At 36.6% G+C, this 24,214-nt stretch overlaps 1 protein-coding gene and 1 non-coding gene across 2 annotated transcripts; one reads left to right on the top strand and one right to left on the bottom strand.

Annotated features, from left to right (window-relative positions):
• Positions 1 to 949: 949 nt before the first annotated feature.
• On the top strand, positions 950 to 17,952 carry LOC113735518 (uncharacterized). The gene is made up of 4 exons (XM_072073491.1): positions 950 to 1,310; positions 2,176 to 4,911; positions 4,993 to 5,304; positions 17,327 to 17,952. Exons 1-4 carry the CDS (start codon positions 950 to 952, stop codon positions 17,950 to 17,952), a joined length of 4,035 nt encoding a protein of 1,344 aa, XP_071929592.1.
• On the bottom strand, positions 6,333 to 6,436 carry LOC113736109 (U6 spliceosomal RNA). Its single transcript, XR_003459602.2, has one exon. It is a non-coding gene; the product is annotated as a U6 spliceosomal RNA (small nuclear RNA).
• Positions 17,953 to 24,214: the final 6,262 nt, after the last annotated feature.

The raw sequence follows: 24,214 nt of genomic DNA, 5'->3' as shown, positions 1-24,214 counted from the left end.
CTATTTTTGACTAAAACTTATTTTTTAGGTATATACTTACTCGTTTTAATTAAAAACTTACTAAAGTTAATATTAATTATTTTAATATAATATTTAAAAAGTCGCTAAAAAATTTGATTTGTCACTAAAGGTAATAGAAACCTGTAATAGTAGGTTTCCCTAACATCGTTACCATAACTATAGGCACTACAGCACTGTCCTAAATTATGTATTGAGGACATCGTCGGAGTACGAAATCTAATGCACCAATCAGCTACTAGATAGTATAATATAGAAGGTCTTTTCAACTGCCCTTTTGAAGCATTGACTGTTGACTATTAAAATCTCTGGTAGGTTTGTAATGTAAAATCAAAAGGGCAAATTATCCAATTGGCCCTTTAACTCTTTGTCTAGGTAAAATTAAGCCCCTCACCTATTTTTTGCTGACTTTAAGCCCTTGAACTTGTAAAAGTGGGAAATCGTGGCCCTTTTAGCCAGTTTCTCCGGTTTTGCAACCGGAGGACCAATTCACACGAATGCAAGTGTGCTTCTTCAAAGGGCATTTTTGTCCGCATATTCTAAGTAAAAAGGGCACAACTCCTCCACCTTCCCTCCATTTTTCTAACCCAACCCAACTGCTAGTCAAAACTTCACAGCAACAATGGAAGCAACAATGGAGTGGCAAGAGAAAATCTTTCCTACAAGGAGTTTCGACTTGTTGCTAAATTCTTTCTCTTGCCACTCCATTGTTGCTTTTTGTCTACAGCAAATTTAAGAATGCTCAACAAGATTTCAGAATGATTCCAAAGATTCTCATTTTTCGTGCAAGTATCAAATGATCTAAAGACAATACCGCAATACACCAATTTTGGCAACATTATGAACTACCAGTCGCAAGATCTCAGACAAAACTAAAGATGAGAGAAAAGGAGGAGGTTAGTAAAATTCTCTCTTTTTTTGATAAATAAATATGGGCAAATTCTACAAGATAATTTGTACAGAACATCATTTGAAAAAGCGCACCGGAACCCCACCGCCGGCGGCTTCATCGGTCGAGGCTCCGGTGACCGATGCACCTGCCAGTTCGAGGAGGAGAGGCGGAGGACAGAAGAGAAAAGCAAGCACCACCGGCAGCGGCAGCAGTTCAACTCCTCAAACAACCTCGTCCAAGCGCCAAGCTCGTGAGAAGCCGCCGCCCGTACCTTTCCCTCCGATCCACAATGGTCCGTTAACCAGAGCTCGGCAGCAGTCGAATAATGGGGCCGCTTTTGTACCTTCGCCTTCCGGTGTGAAGAATGAGTTGGACGAGGTGGCTAAGAGAGAGGCTGGAGGTGGAGAAGTTTTGAAAGGGGACGAACCAATTTAGGAAAGATTTTTCTCCAACTCCATGGATTCTGTCTCCAATCTCAAGAAAATCTTTCTCTTGCCACTCCATTGTTACTTCCATTGTTGCTGTGAAGTTTCGGCTAGCAGTTGGGTTGGGTTAGGAAAATGGAGGGAGGGAGGAGTTGTGCCCTTTTTGCTTAGAATATGCGGACAAAAATGCCCTTTGAAGAAGCACACTTGCATTCGTGTGAATTGGTCCTCCGGTTGCAAAACCGGAGAAACTGGCTAAAAGGGCCACGGTTTTCCACTTTTACAAGTTCAAGGGCTTAAAGTCAGCAAAAAATAGGTGAGGGGCTTAATTTTACCTAGACAAAGAGTTAAAGGGCCAATTGGATAATTTGCCCAAATCAAAATGCCACATTGATTTACTTTTCAAAGTTCTTACTGAATAATTAACTTCTGAAATTTGATAGACGTGTTTAGAAAAAGAGAATAGTGGGTTTTTATTAAACTCTACTGATCTACTTTCGTTTTCATACAGAAAGGTGACAAGAATGGCCTTTATCAGAACCGGGAAACTGCCTAACAGGCCAAGACAAAACTTGGGTCCAATAAAGGACAAAGAATCAATTTTCAATGTGTACTTTATCTGTATGACAGAAGAATGGGGAGAAGAAAGAAAGAAAAAGACGACCTCTGGAGCCTTGTATTTAAAGGGATGAACCATCAATATCTCATCATGCAGTTCATTAGATAAACAAAGTGAACCAATTTGATCCAGCTTCAGCTGAGCGTGAGCAAAAGAAATCATGCGTCCTTGCGCGACAAGAGAGACCTTTTTCATGTTTCTTTTTGTGCTGTATACACTAGCCCCATCATTTCCTCCCAAAGTTTGTGCATCAGCTTTTGCGAAAGAGGCTGCTGCCCTCTTGAAATGGAAAGCCAGTTTTGCCAACCAGAATAGTTCCCTCTTGATTTCATGGAATATTAAGCCTACCAAAGCCAAGAATTCTTCCAGCCCTTGCGCTTGGGCGGGTGTCTCATGCAACATTGGTGGAAGCGTCAACAGATTGAACCTCACAAATTCCAAAGTCAGCTCTACACTCTATGACTTCCCATTTTCATCCTTGCCAAATCTTGAATACGTTGATCTGTCCATGAATGGACTTTCTGGCAGCATACCACCCCAGGTTGGTAATCTTTCCAAGCTCATTTATCTCGATTTCTCGGCCAATATGTTGTCAGAAGAAATCCCACCGGAAATTGGCCTGTTAAAAAATCTTCAAGTCCTTTATCTAAACGAAAATCACTTGTCCGGCCCAATTCCAGAGGAATTAAGCCATTTAGTCCATCTTACTGAGCTTGACTTGAATACCAATAACATCAGCGGCACTATTCCATCTTCCTTGGCAAATCTGAGAAACTTGACATACTTGTCTTTGTATGAGAATCAATTTTCAGGCCCCATTCCTCCAGAAATAGGAAACTTTTCCAATCTAGTCACTGCTTTTCTGAGCTCTAATCATTTGACAGGTTCAATTCCACATGTTCTAGGTAACCTCAATAAGCTAGACACCTTGTTCCTTTTCCAAAACGATCTGTCCGGTCCCATTCCAGTAGAGTTAGGGCAGTTGAAATCACTCCAGAGTTGGAGCTTGTTTGGAAATAATCTCATTGGCACAATTCCAACATCACTGGGTAATCTGACGAATTTGACTGTCCTCCATCTCTATGGTAACCAACTCTCAGGCTCAATTCCTGAAGAGTTGGGCAACCTAGAGCTACTTACTGATTTGGAACTAGACAGGAATGAACTGAATGGTTCTATTCCTAAATCATTTGGTGATCTGAGAAACCTGGAATTTCTGTTTCTCCGTGAAAACCAGCTTTCTGGTTCCATTCCTGTAGAGCTCGGGCAATTGACAAAGTTGGCTGTGATGGAATTGGATACGAATCAATTGTCTGGTCATCTACCAGAACATCTTTGCCAAAACGGAACACTTCAAAACTTCACAGTAAGCAACAACAGGCTGACTGGTCCAATCCCTGTAAGCTTGAAAAACTGCTCAAGTTTAATCAGAGTTCGATTTGAAGGAAACCAACTAACCGGGAACCTGTCAGAGATGTTTGGTATCTATCCAAACTTGAATTTCATGGATCTTAGGAACAATGATTTCTATGGTGGACTTTCTGGCAACTGGGGTAGATGCCCAAACTTGGCAGCACTTTTGCTTGCAGACAATCACATCACAGGTAGAATCCCTTCGGAGCTGGGAAACGCGTCTCAACTTCAAAGGCTTGATCTTTCTTCCAATAACTTGATTGGGAAAATTCCAGAGCAAGTTATGAATCTGGCTTCTCTGCTAAATCTAACTCTTCAATATAACCACCTTTCTGGCAAAATACCTGAAGAATTAGGTTTGCTAAAAAATCTGCTTTATCTAGACCTGTCAGGAAACTTCTTGAGTGGATCTATCCCAGAAAATTTAGGACGTTGCCAACAATTGTTTTACCTGAACTTGAGCAACAACAATCTAAGTCAAATGATTCCACCTCAGATGGCCAAGTTAACTCACCTTTCTATCTTGGATCTGAGTCATAATTACATCACGGGAACAATACCATCTGAGTTCAGGAGTTTTCAGAGTCTAGAAATATTGGATCTTTCCCATAACAACCTCTCTGGTTTCCTTCCAAATGCTTTGGCAGAACTGCCTGATTCATTGCATATTAACATATCTTTCAATAACTTAGAGGGTCCAATTCCTTATGGCGGAGCCTTTAAAACTATCGCCATAGAAGAACTGAGGGGAAACAAAGGTTTGTGTGGCAATATTCCTGGTTTACAAGCTTGTGAAAGTCCTCAATTAATTAGAAAGCACGTAAAGAATAAGGGGTTGAATCTTGTACTCGTAATTGTGCTCCCTCTTCTAGGATCACTCTTACTTCTTTCTACATTCTTTGGAGCTCTTAAAATATGTCAACAAAGAAAAAGGAAGACCACAGAGAATGTCGAGGATGCTGATTTGTTTTCCATATCCACATATGATGGCAAAGCAATGTACAGAGAAATTGTAAAAGCAACAGAAGAGTTCAGTGAAATATTCTGCGTAGGTGAAGGAGGTTTTGGAAGTGTCTACAAAGCAATTCTTCCACCTTCTAACTTAGTAGCTGTAAAGAGACTTCACCTGTTGCCCGAGAAGGTGTACTTCAACAGTTTCTTGAACGAGATAAGGGCATTGACAAACATCAAGCATAGAAACATTGTGAAGCTCCATGGTTACTGCTCAAATTCTAAACACTCCTTTTTGGTCTACGAGTACCTCAGGCGAGGTAGCTTGGCCAAAATTTTCAGCATTGACGGACAAGCTAAGGAACTAGACTGGGAAAAGAGGGTGAACATCATCAAAGGTGTCGCTCAAGCACTATCTTACATGCATCATGATTGTTCACCTTCAATAGTTCATCGAGACATTTCAAGCAACAATGTGTTGCTTGATTCAGAATATGAGGCTCATGTTTCGGACTTTGGCACTGCTAAATTTCTCAGGTGGGACTCATCCAATTGGACCACTCCTGCTGGCACATTGGGATACATTGCACCAGGTAATTAACGGGGTTATAATTCCTCTCTATTTTCGGGTATTATGTGTACAGGTTTCGCTGATAACATGATTTTCCATGCAGAATTTGCCTACACAATGAGAGTCACTGAAAAATGTGATGTTTATAGCTTTGGGGTACTGACATTGGAAATAATCAAGGGAAAGCACCCTGGTGAATTTGTTGCCCATCTAATGTCTTCAACAACTGGAGACATAGAATTGAAAGAGTTGTTGGACCAGAGACTTTCGCATCCCACACAAGAAATTGAAAAGATCCTGGTATTCATCCTCAAGATAGCAGAGGCATGTTTACATGTTAATCCAGAATCTAGGCCAACCATGCATATGATTTCTAGTTTGTTATCTGTGGGTGCAACATGTGGCCAGCAAGTAGGTAGGTATTAGTTAACAAATGGCCCCATAAAGGATATTTTTTATTTTTCTTTTTTTTGGTAACAAATAAATTAAGGCGTGATTTCATTTTGACTTGAATCTTGCCTTCTTTTCATTCAATATCTCGTGTTTATTATTTTGTCCGTGATAGCACAGTGAGCAAAGCAGATGAGCATTTTACTAACTAAGCCCGGTTGGCTCCTCTACATTTTTGGGTGCCATTCAAGTATTTTTTCCATATCATTCCAGCTATATCAAACATCACGTCTACCTTTGAAAAATCATGTCTCTATAATATACGTCTTACATGAGCACTTTTTTTTTGCCCTAATAACTTCAATTGATCACATGAATTGCCAAACATGAAAGATATACAACATCACGTTTACCTTTCTAAGATCAAATCTCTATAATATAATATTTTGTATCTGAGAACCAAATTGACCCTGCCTAAAACTTACCTAACTTAAGATTCGGAACATATTATTGCAACATTATTCTAGTCAAACAATTATTCTTTGTCTATTACTCTTGTTCATTTTTGTAAATTTATCCAAAATACTATTGTTGATTAAAGAAAAAAATCGCCCAACACATAGTAATAAAACTTGGCTTGGTCCGATGGTCAAACCGATCAACTTGGTGAATCAGTCATAGGGTCGGGTTGAGTCAATAATTAGATCGGTCAAGTGACAAACACGTTGACTAGTCAGCGACTCTACGGTCCAATCGGTGAACCAGGAAAAGTCCGTCCAAGCACCGTTGATTGAGAGTTATTGTGGAATCTGCGATTGAACCGGTAATGTGATGAACTCATCACCTTTCTGACTCGAACTTCAAGTCAGATTTAATAACTATGCCCCAATGAGTTAAATCAGTTATGAACATCAAGATATGAGTGCTTCATGGATTTTGCCTAAATTCACTCGGGCCCAATCAGCACAGAAATAGCCTAAATTGACTCTTGAACGTCAATGTATCAGTCATCTTTAGATTTAGACCCAAATCTGCATATACAGATAGACCCAAAAAAATTTGGACCATTTCTCAATCTGTGCGTGTGATCGTTGCACAGGGGTAATGCTAATCTTTTCTGTATCATTCCAATTTTATAGAATGTGATGTTTAAGGACAGGCAAATATAATTTCATGTACACGACCGATGAGGGAACTAAGCAGCAATTAGAAGGATTTAACGTTGATTATTGCCATCAAAACTGGCTCAAAACATTCAACATTGAACTATTGAATAGGTATGCATTTTGCCTAATTTTCAATCCACAAAAGGAGAACTTGACTTCATATGAATCATTCTAATTTCCCTGTCCCCTCTCTGTTGCTTAAATTCCACCCTTTTCCAACTAGAAAAAAATTATACAAACTCCATCTAAATCTAATCATCGGATCTGGTCTACTATTAAGCCAAAATATGAGAAGAATTCATCTCAAGACAATAGTATTTCTGTGCTTGGTTATTTTATAAATAAGAGTCTCCATCTCTTGTAAAAAATTGCATTATATTCATATATTTCATGTTTGTTTCTACAATAAAAAAAAATCCCACAATTTTTTTAAGAAATACTTACACAATTTAGCTATATAAATATAAATAAATAAATAAATAAATAAATATATATATATATATATATATATATATATATATAAAGCTTGTTCAATTTATGAAAAAAATTTTAAATTTTGTGAAGGATGATGTCATTTTTTTCAAGTTATAAAGCACGTAGTTATGATACATAAGAAAATTCAGATAAATTTATACACATAAAATTCAAAAGATGATGAAAATTAAAATACTCTTTTGTCTCATACATAAGGATATGAGTTAAAATTGATATTAATGTAGCATAATCTTTTAAATTCATAATAATTCACCAATTTTTTTAACCTGATAAATTATGAATTTGGTCATACTATTCACACAGACATTTATATGTGCTATTTCCTTCAACTCATAATTTTGTATCAAATTTTTAATCGTACTTAAAAAAAATTTTGATAAACGTATGTGGAATAATTGATATTATAATCGTTCAGTGTTTTACTAAATATGTCTCTCAATTAAATACAAGGAAATCCAAGTAGAACAAAAAGTATTACTGCCAGTGTGTGAATCAGTTCCAAACATCATTGAACAATAGTCATGATCCATTTTGGTGTCTCCAATTCCATATAGAGATTTTGGATAATTTCCCCTTCACCTTTGCCCTTTTACTCTTGGAAATAACGCCAATAGGGAATATCTTCTCCCATAACATAACAAACACGGACTAATTCAGAAAGGTAACTAACAACACAAGTACTAAGTGTTACATACATTTTCTTGAATTTATAAAGGGACACAAGTACGATTCCTTTTAATGTAAAGTAGTAAAGAAGTAAGCATGACTAATCATCAAGAATAGAACTGGCTACAAAACCCATAACCTAACAATTCACCCCCATTTATTTTAAAGGATAGGTTAGGTTAGTTGAGTTATGGGTTTTGTTGGGTTGAGTAATAACAAATCAAATTATTCATTTGGCGGGTTGAGTTTTTTATTGGGGCATCCAATACTCAACTTGTTTAAAAATAGTTCAAAACATTAAATACAAAATTCAATATACATACGCCAAATCACTTGCATTTGGACATGTGTTAACAATTTATTGACCAATTTGTATTCAAAATTCTCATATATATGTTTTCAATTATTTTTTAATTTTTATTTAAAAGAAAAAAAGAAACTTGAAATAAAAAATCATGCTCATTCTTCTTTTACAATAGTGTTTATAGTTGCTCAACTTCTATAATAGTTTATTATGCCTTTTAAGAATATGCTATTTTCCTTCCCTTTTTTTCTTTTTTTTTTTATCGTTAATCTCCAATTGCTACTTGATTCTATTTGTTAATATTTTTGTGTACTCAGAATAGAGTTTTAAATTTGTTCTAATTGCATTCTTTTACTTTTCTCTAACTTGTTTTATTTCATTGTTAATAATTCCTCATCAATATTATAATACAACAAATTATATGTCTTTTAATTACATTTTCAAGTATAATATAATCTAGCATTCAATAATTTAAATACATTTTAGAACTTACAAAAAAGCAAATATGAATAGTTAAAGTGTTAAATAAGTTGTGACAAAAATAAGTTTCAATCAATTAGTAGTTTTAAAAAGTATAAAGTAAACAAATTTTTTTAGCTAATCTATTTAAATGTTCAATTTATTATCTAAAATTCACGATACAAGCAATATGAAATATTATTCTATTTATGATGTGTTTCCAAGAAGGTTAAGAACTGAGTGTGCGTTTGTGTGTGTGAAATATATTTGTGTAAGTGAAAATGTGTTTATGTGTGTCAAAAAAATCTTTTTGTGTGTGTAAATATATGTGAGAAAGTTTATATATCAAACTGTATTAATTAAACCTGGCAATTATGCTCAAAACCCAACAACCCACCCAACCCTTGCTTTCATAACACAATTCTTTCTGCATTTTACTGCAAAATACACACTACGCTAAATCCATTTCCGACACCACTAACCCACGCCAAAACCCCCCCATCTCCTCCCATATCATACATGTGTATTTTAGTGTGTTTATATGTGTAAAAATAAAGTATTTCAAAAGAACTTAAAAGGTGAGTATGCATTTATATCTGTGAGTGTTTTAGTGTGTGAAAATATATGTCTATCTATGTGAAAATGTGCTTATGTGTGTGAAAAAGTTTTTTTTTATGTGAAAATATATTTGAGAGAGTTTATGTATCAAAATCTATTAATTAATATATTTGGTCATATTTGGGTCATGAGTTTGAGATGACCCAATATGATCAAACCCAAAATTAACCCAATTTAAAGTTGAACAGATTGGATGTAACCCATTTAAACGAAAACCTAATAATAATCCGTCCAAAACCCGTCCAATCCACCCAATTGCCAGGTTTAGTATTAATTAACATGTTGGGTTATATTTGGGCCATGAATTTGACATGATCTAATATGATCCAATCCAAAATCAACCAAATCTAAAGTTGGACCAATTGAAGATAACTTATTTAAATGAAAATCAAATATAAACCCACCTAAAACAAGCGGAACGGTCCAATTGCCAAGTATAATAAAAAATGTAATTTATCCTTCCAGATGGATTGGTCAATTTCTGGTTGCAGTGTACAGCCCAAATTGGCGCCTTTCGGATGATCCGTTGAGTCCAGTTACTCCAGTCCACTCTTATCTAGTTTCTCATTCACTGCTTCGTTGGAATTCATGACAGCTCAAGTTGACTGAAATATTGTACTGTCTAATACCGTATAACTTAGAAACCAGGGCGAAGAAGACCTTTAATTTCTAGCCATAGATGTATAGATTATATATTTAGAAAGAAACTCCTCAGCCGTCTTGAGGGGTAAAGAAATCATGAATTCTTTGTCAATATTTTCACTTTCATTTTCGTCCTACTTATGTGCTTGTTATTTTCTCTTCTAAGCTATCTAGTCTACTCTTAAAATTATAGTTTTGCACATTTTTAATTACTCATCATTCTTTCACAAATTTTTCCAAATTATACCCTTTTGATGAATATCCACTCTTTCTTTTTCCATTTTCTAAATCTTCCCTATATATAATTGTTGGTTTTTAGAGTATAAACTAAGAAAGAACATTTTAGTTATTGTTACAAAAAACTTATAATAGACTTGTATTAAGGGTTGGAAAATGAACTTGAGTTCTTCATTCATCAGTAACCTATTTATAGTATTTATAAAACAACAAACTAGCACAATTATAGTTAACAATTCTCTAAAAAAATCTCAACAAAACTACTTGATAAATTAATTCTCTGCTTAGCAAATCTTAGCTAAAATATATGTTAACAAACCAACATCATCTTCGATTAACAAATATCCTAACAACAAGATGTATTTAGCTACTAACTAAATTATTCTAATATAAAAAATAATTTAAAAATTTATAGAAAAAGTTGGCACATCTCAACAATAATTGATCATTTGCATCAAGTGTTCCATCAAATCCTTCTTTAACCATTTCCTAAATCTTCCCTATACATAATTGAGCATTTGCACCAACTTTTCTAATACGTGGTGGCTACAAAGAATTTGCCGCTCTCTCCAGAATTCATGAATCCCAACGCTCTCACCACACTTTTCTTTCTGGTCTTACTTTCAACTTCATCCATCTTATCTGCAGCATCAAGAACAGTTTCCGGGACGACAAGTAAGTTTCGTAGTTCAATACCTTAAATAACCCCTGATATCTTGGTTTATCGTTTTATGTATGCCGTACTTTGGTCTCATGCCGGTGAATTTTGAGGGTTACCTCTAGAACCTACCGGACTAAGTGCCATATTGGACTAGAGTAGCGCTGCAAACGCGTTGAGTTGAGTCGAATTTTGGCCTAATTGAGCTAAGTTTTGATTTAATTTTATCAAGCTCGAGCTTGATGAGCTCTCAATGTAAAGTTCAAATTTAAGTTTGATTCAAATTTGAGTGAGCTTGAGTTTGAGCTTAAAAAAATAAAAAATAATTATTTTATTTTTTAAAATATGAATAAAAAATAATTTTTCTTAACATATAATAAAATATTAGGAATATATATGTAATTTCGCTAATAAAATAAAAAATATAAATATAAATATATAAAATTAAGTCGACTCACGAGTTAACGAGTTAAGTATCTTTGAGTTCGAGTTCAACTTGGTTAACTCGAACTCAATTCGAATTCGATATTGACTGAACTCGAGTCAAGTTTTGAGTCGAGCTGCTCGCGATCTATTCGTGAATAGCTCGACTCGTATGGAGCCCTAGATGGAAGCCACCTCTAGAGTTCGAACATGATAAAGTGGATAGTTTAGATTTTGATGGGTTTTGCGAGAACGCAAAGTCCTAAAAGTGGGGAAAATGTAGCATTCCACATCGGAAGAGGAAGAGCAAAGTAAATGGTTTAGGAACTAGGGTTCATGGGCTACTATGTAACTTGGGTTAATCATTTTGGGCCAGTGGATTTCAACCCAAAAATTACTTGGGCGAGCTCTTGGACTCGGGTTGTGACAAAGATCACACGCGTCAGTCACAGGTCATCCGGCTCAGTCCCCCTAGTGTCCTCCTCCAGGCAGCCTTAGATGATTGATTTCCCACAATCAGATGATACTTCAGGACTTGAGCTGGGATGTTGCTCCTTTTTATAGTTGTTTGTAAGCCTATATTCGAATATGCATGTCAAGTATCAAAATGATACGAAATCGTGAAAATATTCAGTTTTCTGTTGTTTGTTTTCTGGTTCATTTGGGCAGTGCTTGATCTGTTCATGGTTGGAATATATCTAAACAATCATCTCATGACTGAAGCATCATGCCATGACAGACAAGATAGTGAACTCACCATAGTGATGCTTTGAAATTAACATAACATAACATAGCTGGTTATATCCATATAAAATTGATGCCTATGTTAAGTTGATGGATTTGAATAAATTATCTTGTCATCCGTATAAACCTAATTAGAAACAAAAAAAAATTAAAGAAAAGAAAGGACCACACATAGTCTATGAAAGATGGCGTCTAATTCAGGGGTGCCAGCGGATGAGATATCTAAGCCACTGATCCAATCTGCATTCATATGATTATTCGTGTATAGGAGAGGATATCTGCTCAATCTGCTTGAGCAGATAATGAGCAGCTATCCTGTTTTAACGGATCCGGTTCCGTGCATGCGCGAACTGCACACTGTTATATGTTTTGCCAAATAGATTTAAGGACAAAATTCACATCACATTATCATTAATGCACTCGAACAAATATCTACTGCAGAATGATGAATGATGATATAGAAATATCTTTGAAAAGGTTGATTGTCTTAGCTACGGATTAGATTCTTAAGGAAGCCAATAGAGTTGCATATGAGTTAGCCAATTTTGTCAAACAAGATAAGACATCTCGATTATTTTGTCTTAGCTGTGGGTTGGATTTCTCGGATTTACTAATTTTTGCAAACCCCTACCTAATTCCACCCAAACAGCGGGTATAGCCATACCAGAATTTTTCCAAAAATTGATTATCGGAAGTGTCAGCGGCAGCAATGAATCAACTCACTAGTCGAGAGGTACATATACAAGTAGCTAATTACAGTAATTTAATCTAGTTTGAATGTCAACATGAATTCGTATGGTGTTTTACACGCTACTAAAGTGAGTACCACTACGGAAGGCCCATGACTGACTGAGAATTTTTTACTTGCTCGTGTATTCCAATACCAACGTAAACTATGGACGTCAAGTAGAGTAGTCACTTGAGTCAAGGGAAAAGAGAAGTGGAATTTGGTCTGGCTGAAGTGGTTTTTCCCAAAATGTAAAAATTGCAATTGAGCTCATTCAACATGCTGACTTATCCACTCATGAATATGCACCTACCTATTCTTGCTCATCGCAGTCCCTCATCGCATCACTAAACCAAATCACTTCTGTGCTGATTGGCTAGCAAGAAAAGGAAGGGACCAACAAGAAGACTTTTTTGTTATTGAATATAATGCCATCAGATGCAGCTTCCTGACCTGAAGCAGATTTCTTAGGAGTATATACTCCGCGTTTTGTACTGGATGATGTTTAGTTTCAGTTAACGTTTCTTGTTTTACCAAAAAAAAAAAAAAAGTGGTTTTTTCAACGTAAAATCGTAACAGCCCCTACCGTTATCAATGCCAAACATAGAGAAAGCCAAATATCTGAAAGCACCACAGATGTTGCAATTCTTGGTTCAGGGTTTCGCGAGAACATGGAATTTAACACGGCACAATAACGACACTACACAAGGCATTATCAGCCCCTACCGTTATCCCTCTGAAAATGTGGATTAGAATAAATTGCCATTTACTTCAACTGTTGTCCCAAACAATTGGTCCTTAGTTTATGATGTTGTCTTTTTCAACTTGCTTTTAAAGGAGCTGACGGGCGACTGTCAAATTCTACTTTTGATTGACTTCACAGTGTCTTTTATACTCAATACTTGAATTCTGAAACTTCATGAAACTTGTTTAGAAAAAGAAACACAAAGGTGAGAAAGGAAGACAAATTGTTGGCCTGAATTAAACTCTATTGATTTCGCTTTCGTTCCAATTCGGAGGACAAATGGATTTCCTTTGTCTGCATTGGAAAGGGATAATTTAAGAAATCTCTGTCGAAGTTTTTAAGAATTTCAACTAACACCCTTCTAATTTCAAAAAATTACACCTTCACCCCTTATTTCGATGAACTCGATCACTAATAAACCCCAGTTTGCTTATGTCAACAAAAGATATTAGATGAATATCCAATATATCATTGTGGACCTTTATACTAAAAGTTAAAAAAAAAAGTAAAGAAAAGATAAACTCTTTTTCGCTCCTTTGTCTCGCACCAAAACTATGACCTTAGCTATTTTTTTTAGAGTAGAATTGAACCACTATTGGGGGAGAGTTGGATTGGATGATATGGGAAGAGAAATTGTAAGTAGGAAATCCTAAACTCAAAATCTTTCACTTCTAAAAAAAAATAAAAACACACCACTGTCACCAAGTCCGCGTTTATTACTAGGATCATAGACTATAAGCAAAAAAAAAAAAAAAAACAAAAAAAAGAAAAACAAAAAAAAACAATAGAAAACTCAAGAAAAACAAAAAAAAAAAAAGCAATAGAAAACTCTTTGTTCTACTATTAGAGCCATGACCACCACAATCAATTCCACTATGTTTCTACTATCATAACCCAAAGGCACAAATTGCCGCCCAAAGAAGAAAATATCTCAAAAAGATATTCCAACAACCCAAAATGCACATTCTACAAGCCAAAAAGCAAAAACTCAAGCAGACTGATGTGCTTGCATATCATCTTTATTACATCCACTTCTGTGTTACTCATCTTTATTGCATCCACTTCTGTATTAGTCATTGTCAATAAAATTCAATATATCATTGCTGAGTTTAATTTTAGTAAACAAAGTGGCGAAGGAAGGTTGAATTGGATGGTAAGATAGAAGGGATTATAAATAAGAGATCCTACTTTCAAAACCTTCCACTTATCCAAAAAAAAAAAAAGGTGACTACTGCCCTCTTAAAATGAAAAATTAGTAGGCTTGTCAATCAGGCCTTGTAAATTGGGTTTTAACAAATTCAATCTCGACTCATGTAATTAGTACCACTTTCGGGTTTACGATTATGAGTTTTAGGTTGATAAATATGAAACTCATATTTGGTCATAAAATATTCGGATTGTGAGTCTAATTTTGGCTCAACCAAACTGACTGATTACTCTTTAGTTTTCTTAATATAATTACTATAACTATTAAGTTCTAAAGTTAATTTAACATCCATAAGACCACAATATTAAAATATACACGAACTAGTAATATTTCATTAAAAAGCACATAAATCAAGAATTTTTTAACAATAATATATCCAATTAATTCAAAATACATGAAAAATAGTAATAAAATATAATCAATGGTTAATACATCTTGAAAGGTCCTCAATTTGTTCATACTAACTCGTCCAGTCCCTTTGATCACAATGACCAGATTTAAAGAGAAATACAGTTTTTGAATCGAAATAGAAGTAAACAAATTGATTTGTCTCATGAATCACAAACAGAACCTACAAAAAAGAATAAAATGGATCAAGAAATGATGGTGGTCAGTTTTAGTAGAGTTTAAGAAGGGGGAGTATATAAAAGGCATGCTTTGTCACTGGAACTACACGTGTATGTTTAGATAAAATACAAGCAGCTATTACAAAAGGCAGTGAATCAGTATCTAGATAACATATTAAATATATTGAGATAGCTAAACCAAGAATTTGACTACTTGGCATTTACTAAATCAAAAGAAAGTTAGAATTTAAGCTATGAATTATCAGTATTGACCCTCAAGAAAGCAACAGAATTGTTGATTCTAACTCATAAGTATATTTAGGGATTTGGATAGTTGCCTATGTTTTGAAACTTTTGACATAATTTTGTATATTTAATATTTCTTATGTATATTAATGTATTTGGACACATAACTCAAAAGTATAAAGTATTAATATTACATATCTAGATATATAATTATATATGTCAAAATATGAATATATTATAATAACTATTTATATAGATACAAATCATAAGGTTGGACATATATCTAGTTTGACCCTAATAAAGTTTAAACTCAACTTACAATTAATTCGGCTTATATTTAGGTTCAATCTCAACCTTTTTCCTTTTCTTACAGAAGTAAAAAATTGTTTAATTAAACATAATCCCAAATTTAACCTCAAAAGCCAGCAACTTTTGAGGCAAATCTGGGGATTTAACTATCTAACCCTTAACCCTCCAAGAACGATGTGGGATAAACAGAATAGGGAAGCCTGTAAGGCTGCTGCTACTAAGGGATAAAGACACCCCGCAAACCTCAACCTCAACCCAATTCAACAAAAGTTAGGATCATCGGACTTTTTTTTTCTTGTGTCAAACGAGCCAAATTTGGGTTGGCCGGGCCTTATTGCAAGTCCTAAATGTCAGTTTTGCCAACCAGAATAATTCCCTCTTGATTTCAAGGAATACATAGCCGACCAAAGCTAAGAATTCTTCCGACCCTTGCACTTGGTGTTTCATGCAATAATGATAGACGTGTCAAATGTCAACAGATTGAACCTCAAAAATTCTACTATCAGCACTACACGCTATGACTTCTCATTTTCATCATTGCTAAATACTGAATACGTTGATATGTCCATGAATGAACTTTTTGGCAGCATATGACCCCAGATCTTTTTGGCAGCATATCAGCACTACTCGCCAGTCGCCACGAAAAATCCAACCTGAATTTCGCTTGTTATGAAATCTTCAAGTCCTCCACTTAAAACGAAAATCACTTGAATAATTCAATTCCAAAGACAATAAGCCAGCTAGTCTCGGAAACTCATCATTGCACGCTTTTTGGACCTCTAGCCATTTTTTTATTTTTATTTTTCCGGTCTAACCATTTAACAGGTCCAATTCCACCTACTTTACATAACCTGAATAAGCTGGAGAATTTGTTCCTCTCCCAAAACAACATTTATTGTCTCATTCCAGTTGAACTGCGGCAGTTGAAATCACTTTTACTAATTCTCACTAGATGATTTTACTAATTAATCACAACAATTGAATTAAATACGATTCTACTGGAAATATTCTGGTTGAACAAAATTAATATGTTACTCACTAATTCAAGAATTTTTATTAAAACTACAATGTATTTTTTTCGTTATAGTCATGAATTAACAAGTTGGTAAAAGAATAATTCCCGGAGAACATGAGTTTTGTTAACATATAATTCATTTTGGAATAGCAAGTGCAAGTTATGAAACCAATAGTTGTCACTGGTTGTCTTTTAAGGTAAGTGGCATCGGTTAAATTCAATTCAAGGCTACTTAAACATTTTCTTTATACAAAATCGGTACTTTATGCACAAATCGGGTAGTGTTTGTTCAATTATGAGTATTTTTTCTCATAGACAGAAATCAATTTAAGCAACATTTCACCTAAATTTTAATAAAAATGTTTAGAAAAGAAATTGCAAAAGGTGAGAAAGGAAAACAAAAAGTACGTAGGCTTGAATTGAACTCTTTTGATTTTGCCTTGGTTTCAATACGGAAAGGAGAAATGGACTGCTTTTATCTGCATTACAATTAGCAAAGTATCAATCAGGTCAAGAGAATATAAGAGTCCAATTGACGGCAAAATATTAAGTTTCAACTTGTACGTTCATAAGGAAAGAAGAATGGCCAAAAAAATAAAAAGATAAAACGACCTCCGAAGTCTTGTATTTAAAGGGAGGATCCATCAATGTCTCATTTTGTAGTTCATACAAGTAAACAAATTAACCAATTGGTCCATCTTCAGCTGAGATAGAGCAAAAGCAATCATGCTTCCAAATTTCATAAGAGAGGTTTTTTTCATGTTTATTTTAGTACTACATATACTAGCGCCAACACTTCCTTCCAAAGTTTGTGCATCAGATTTTGCTGAAGAGGTTGCTTCACTCTTGAAATGGAAAGCCAATTTTCCAACAAGAATAGTTGCCTTTTCATTTCATGGAATATATTCGCCAACCCAAGCCAAGAATTGTTCCAGCCCTTGCACTTGGGCTGGTGTTTCTTGCAATATTAATGGAAGTGTAAACAGATTGAACCTCACAAATCCCAATGTCAGCACGACACTCTCTGACTTTCCATTTTCATCCTTGCCAAACCTTGAATACGTTGATCTTTCCATGAATGAACTTTTTGGCAGCATACCGCCCCAGATTGGTAATCTTTCCAATCTCATTTATCTCGATTTCTCGTTCAATCAGCTGTCACAAGAAATCCCACCTGAAATTGGCTTGTTACGAAATCTTCAAGTCCTCCATCTGAACGAAAATCAATTGTCTGGTCCAATTCCTGAGGAATTAAGCCATTTAGTCTGTCTTACTCAGCTTGTTTTGAATACCAATAACATCAGTGGCACAATTTCATCTACCTTGGCAAATCTGAGAAACTTGACATACTTGTCTTTGTATGAAAACCTATTATCAGGCCCCATTCCTCCAGAAATAGGAAACCTATCCAATCTTGTCACTGCCTTTTTGAGCTCTAACTTCTAGAAGGTTCAATTCCACCTGTTCTAGGTAACCTCAATAAGTTGGAGACCTTGTTCCTTTTCCAAAACGATCTGTCCCGTTCCATTCCAGTTGAGTTAGGGCAGTTGAAATCACTTCAAATTTTAGAGGTGGAAAATAACGAACAACTCAAATTTCATTGTTTTTTAGAAAAAGGCAATAGTGGTAAACTATAAATATGTCAACAAAAAATGACAATAATACTAGTCCAAAAGTATATATAAAATAAAATAATAAAAAATTATTTTTTAAGCTAAAACCAAGTTTAGTATTGCCTTTGTTTCAAAATTTTAGTAATTGTGTTTATTTTTAGTATTGTTCTATTTATCCATTTTGATTGACATAAAGTCTAATAAATTGACCGAAGCATATATAAGTGAATAGTAGTCCAATAAAAATTTTTTTAAAGATATAAATTAAATGTAAATTTTTTAGCTTTTTCAATTTTATATTTTTGTATAATTGATATGATAGGGAAGATGTATATCTTTTAACAATGAAAGAAAATAATTCTAAGTTATAGTTAATTTCATAACAAAAGGATAATAATTTTTGTCTTTGTATTTCCAACCTTGACTTAGGGCTGTGAATCGGCCATCTGAGCCGAGTTTTAACAAGTCCGGGTTCGACTGATCCTACTAGTAAGACATTCAGGTTTCGAACCATGAGTTTTGGACTAATAAATGTATAACTCATACCTGGCTCATAATATGTTCAAGTTTTGAGACTAATTCGAGTTTAGCCAAACTCGTTATTCCTTAATTTCCTTAAGGTAATCACTATAACCACGAAGTGGTAAACCTAATTTGAAATCTATAGCATTAAAACTACACATAAACCAATACTGATTACTAATTATACATTAAATATATTTAAGGTTATACATTAAAACTACACATAATATATTCACCAGTCCAGTAGTCACAATTTATCTTTTTCCTTTGGAAAGGAGCGGTCCACCATTTGAAACCCCTCCATAAACAACCACCACTATGAATATTCCCTCTGGTTATAAAGACAGCCGGAGCATCTAGATATCTCAAGCCTTTTCAATTTCAACATTTTGTTAAGGGTTGCATGGCTGCCCTTCAGCCATCGGCTGAGGGGCAAGGATCTCCTACAGGGAAAAAAACTTTCTCCCAACTTTTCTCACAGCCTTCAACATCTCTTATCCAAATTCGGCAGGCAACTGTTTACAAAGGTGAAGCTGCGGTCATCTTCTCGAGAGCAGATGTGGAAAAACTAGCAGTGCCGTTTCGATGGGCTTTGGTTGGAAAATTTTCTCATGGGAGACCTTCGTTGGAGGATATTCGCAAGTTCTTTGCTTCTTTAAATCTAAAAGACCACATCTCCATTGGATTGATGGATTATAGACATGTCCTGATTAAGTGCTCTGCTGAAGTAGATTTTAACAGGATTTGGACAAGAGGGATTTGGCAATTGGGCAATTATCCGATGCGGGTATTTCGCTGGACCAGGGAGTTTCATGTGCAAAGAGAGTCATCTCTGGTTCCGATTTGGGTAGAGCTTCCAAATTTACCCATTCATTATTTCGATAAACACTCTTTGTTCTCCATATTATCTCCAGTAGGAAGACCATTGTTCCTGGATTCGGCAACGGCTGCTGGGACACGTCCTAGTGTGGCCAGGGTGTGCGTGGAGATCGATGTAGCGAAGATTGTTATGCCAAGGATATGGGTAGCTGTTGAAGGAGAATCAGGATTTTGGCAAAAAATTGTTCCAGACAACATGCCACCATATTGTTCATCCTGCTGGAGATTGGGTCATTCGTCTACCAACTGCAAGAATAATGTTTCCAAGGGAGAACTTCAATACCACAATCATCAAACCAACCGGCTGCAGCATGGTTCTAAGATACTTGGGAACAATCAGTATGGGTTAGTTATTACTCCTGCGGACAATCCAAAAGATGAAGGGAAATCAACAAGGAGCTTCCACAAGGAGGTTACGACTGAAGATGCGACTGAAATCAACAAGGAGGTGTCGACTGAAGATGCGCGACTTGGTGCTGTTGCAGTCCAAGGAGCTTCCACATCTGGAATGGAGAAATCTGTTGGACCTGATCGGATAGCTGAGAAAGAGAATACAACTCCTCCACAAGATGATAAGCTCAACAGCATTACTGCCCAAGCTCAAGCTGCCGAAGCTTCCGCTGCTGATGCAAATGGACAGTCGGTGGTTGATGATGACAGGGAGGGACCATTGCACAACGTTCAAACGAAAATTGCAGGCCAAGACCATGCACATAATTGTGAAGGGTCCCATAGTCTAGTGGAGCAAGTCTTGGGAGATGTTCAACAGCAAATGGCCGACACTACCACCTTGGTTAATCAAAATGCCGACAATCACAGTTGGAACAAAGGTGACGGGTCCCAACCTGCTGAGGAGAAGCATTTGGCAGGTGAATATCTTCAACAGTCCGACTCCACTGAGCTTGAAACTCTTTATGTCGACTTGTGTGGGGTCGAGGAGGAAGATTCCAAATCCGATGCGGTTGATGAAGCAGCCTTGCCAACTACAGCAGGGAATTTATCTCCAAGATTGGTTGTAACAAGTGAGAGGTCAGTGGAGCCATCAATTAACACTTTAAACATTGACCAATCTGTAGCTTTGGAGAGGGATTGCCGACAAGATAAGGTTAAAGGTGTGCAAGCTTACATCCCATCCGACAGGCAGCTACGTTCGGCAACATCATCCCATAACTAATTCCAGGTTTTTTCTCATGATTAGTGGAATATTTTGGAATATTAGAGGGGTAGCTAAGGCCCCTAATCTACGAAGATTGATTAAATTAGTTCGTACTCACCATGTTCAGTTTGTCGTGATTTGTGAACCAAAGTTAGATGAGTCCAAAATTGACTCCATTCGTCTACGATTATTATTTGATCATACCTTTGTTAATAACTCGGGTGATATTTGGGTTTTCTATAGTAGTCCTTTTATATGTTCCATTGTGGGTAGATCGGAGCAGCATATTTCTATACATGTCCAAAGTCAATTGCTTTCTTCTCCAATCGTCATGTCTTTTGTTCATGCTAAGTGCTCAGTGCAGGAGCGCCGTGTCTTATGGTATACCTTATTAAATGATAAGCCAATTTCTCTTCCTTGGTGCATTGGGGGTGATTTTAATGTTATTTTAGCGCCTCATGAAAAACGAGGGGGACGTCCATTTGTTATAGCGGAGGGGATGGAATTCATGTCTTTTATGGAAGATGCCGGAGTTTTTGACGTAGGATTTTCAGGAGCTAGCTTCACATGGTCTAACAATCGTAGAGGAAGAGCTCGGGTTTCAAAGAGGTTGGATAGGTTTTTAGTCAATGGGGCTTGTTTGGATCTCTCAAATGCAATTTCTGTGCTTCACCTGGCAAGACACCCTTCAGATCATGCACCGTTAAAAATTTCATTTAAGGAGAGATCAGATCATACGCCACGGCCTTTCAGATTTTTGAACGTCTGGACAACCAAATCTGAACTCTTGGAGGTAATTCGATATGCTTGGAATCAAGATGTGTCTGGTTCTCCATTGCGCGTTTTGAGCTCTAAACTTTTGGCAACGAGGAGGGCTATTCAAACTTGGAACAAGCAACACTTTGGGAATGTATTTGATGCTGTTCGCTCTGCGGAAATGGGGGTCCAACGCGCAGAGGAAGCTATGGATCAATATGCATCGGATGAATGTCAGGTTGAGCTTAGCAAGGCTCAGGCGGAGTTGCGGAATGCATTGTCAATTGAAGAGCAATTTTGGAGCCAAAAAACCCGGGTCAAATGGTTTAAACACGGAGATCGTAATTCAAGGTATTTTCATGTGGTAGTAAGACAGAGACGGGCTCAAGGAATGATACACCGCATCAAAAAGTCAAACGGTGTTTGGGTGGACAAGAATGATGATATAGCAACTGAGGCAATAACATATTTTTCTGACCTATTCACGTGTTCTTTACAGTCATCTTCCGATTTGCGGTACCTAATTCCATCTATAATCTCGGAAGAGGACAATGGAAAATTGGAAGAGGTTCCTTCGATTGAAGAAGTCTATCGAGTCGTGAGATCAATGGATGGGGATAGTGCTGCTGGCCCAGATGGTTTTACAGGAAAATTTTTTACATTTGCCTGGGAAGTTGTCGCCCAAGATGTATATAATGCAATACTCAGCTTTTTCTGTGGGGCAAAGTTGCCTCGATTCTTCACATCTACCTCCATTGTGTTAATTCCGAAGATGCCAAATCCTCAGGATTTTTCTCAATATAGGCCCATCAGTTTGTGTAACTTCTTCAACAAATTACTATCCAGGATCTTAGCTGATAGAATTGCTTATGTACTGCCCAAAATTATTTCACCCCAGCAGACAGGCTTTGTGAAGGGGCGCAATATAACAGATAACTTTCTGCTAGCTCAGGAGATAGTTTCGGGTATTAGGAAAAAGAATAGAGGAGGCAATGTGGTAATGAAGCTTGACATGTCTAAGGCTTATGACCGGGTGGCATGGGATCATATTATTGATGTTCTCAGGAGGTTTGGCTTCGGAGAAATATTTATTGATTTAGTATGGCGATTGATCTCTAATGTCTGGTTTTCGGCCATTTTAAATGGGGCATCTCATGGTTTTTTTAAATCTACGAGAGGCCTCCGTCAGGGTGATCCTTTATCGCCTGCTTTATTCATTATAGGGGCTGAGGTGTTATCTAGAGGATTGAATAACCTTGCCAGGCAATCGGGTTTTGTGGGATTCAAAGTCCCGTATGCTTGTCCTACTATAACTCATTTGGCGTTTGCGGATGATGTTCTCATATTTGCAAACGGATCCTCTTATTCTCTAAAGGTCATCATGCAGGTGCTAGAGGCGTATCAAAGGTGTTCGGGTCAGCTAATAAATGTGCTAAAAACTTGTTATCTGGTTCATCCATCTTTACCACCGGCAAGACGAAGGGTGATTGAACGTATCACCAAGTTTACCTGGCAACCATTTCCAATTCGGTATTTGGGGTGCCCCCTTTACTTTGGGAGATGCAAATCATCATATTTTGGAGAAGCGTGTCAGTCTATTTTAGGAAGAATTATATCATGGAAATCAAGGATGCTTTCCTTTGGAGGTAAGATAGTTCTAATCAAACATGTCTTGGCATCGATGCCAGTACATCTGATGTCGGCTGCGGTTATCCCGAATAAGGTGTTTAGAACTATAGAAAAGGCTTTATCGACCTTCTTATGGAGCTCATCACCCGAGGAGTCGAAATTTCACTGGATACGTTGGTCCCATATGTGCTATCCGATAGATGAGGGAGGAGTTGGATTTCGGAAGCTTCAAGACATCTATACAGCTTTCTCATTCAAACTTTGGTGGAATTTTAGAAAGGGTTTGTCATTGTGGGCTGAATTTATGAAAGCAAAATACTGTAGACACCTTCATCCTTGTCAGGTAGAAATCAAGGCAATGGACTCCGCACTCTGGCGCAGGATGGTCAATGTGAGTCGACAAGTGGAATTCTCTATGCTATGGATTGCAAAAGACGGCGCTTGCCATTTTTGGTACGACAATTGGTTGGGGGGTGGTGCTTTGTTCCACCAAGCGACCGTTGTCCCACATTTGTCTTTTGCTAATTTCATCATCAATGGACACTGGGATGTGAATTTGTTATATCAGATACTGCCGAAGGAAATGGTGCCCTCTATTTTAGAGCACCCGATTCCAGAAGAAGGGGGTGAATCTGAAGTCATTTGGACGCTCACAACATCTAGAAACTTCTCTATAGCTTCGGCATTTCGGGATATTAGGCAGGCCCGCAACAAGTCCATGGTCTTTAATACAATTTGGCATTCTCAGCTCCCTTTCAAAGTTTCATTCTTCATGCTACGATTGTTGCTAGGGAGACTGCCGGTTCCAGATCGGTTATGTAAACTTGGTTTACATTTACCTTCAAAGTGCTTTTGCTGTTCTTCGGCATCTGAGGAATCAATTGAACATTTATTTTCTAATGGCCATATAGCGTCGACAGTTTGGCACTATTTTGGAGCTTCATGTGGTTTGTCCTTTCCAGGATCATCTTTAAGGCCCCGTATAGTGGGTTGGTGGCTCAACTCATATGATTCTGAAATACAACGATTTATTGGGCAAATTCTACCCAGCATTGTCTGTTGGCAGATTTGGAAAGCAAGGAATAAAGCAATGTTTGAGGATGTTCAGATGAGGCCAATTGCCATTTGTAGTGCCATTTTCTCGGAAATCCAG

The sequence above is a fragment of the Coffea arabica genome, unplaced genomic scaffold, assembly GCF_036785885.1.
Source record: "Coffea arabica cultivar ET-39 unplaced genomic scaffold, Coffea Arabica ET-39 HiFi ptg000028l, whole genome shotgun sequence".
NCBI classification, from domain to species: Eukaryota; Viridiplantae; Streptophyta; class Magnoliopsida; order Gentianales; family Rubiaceae; genus Coffea; species Coffea arabica.
This window is presented reverse-complemented; position numbering and strand designations above follow the sequence as displayed.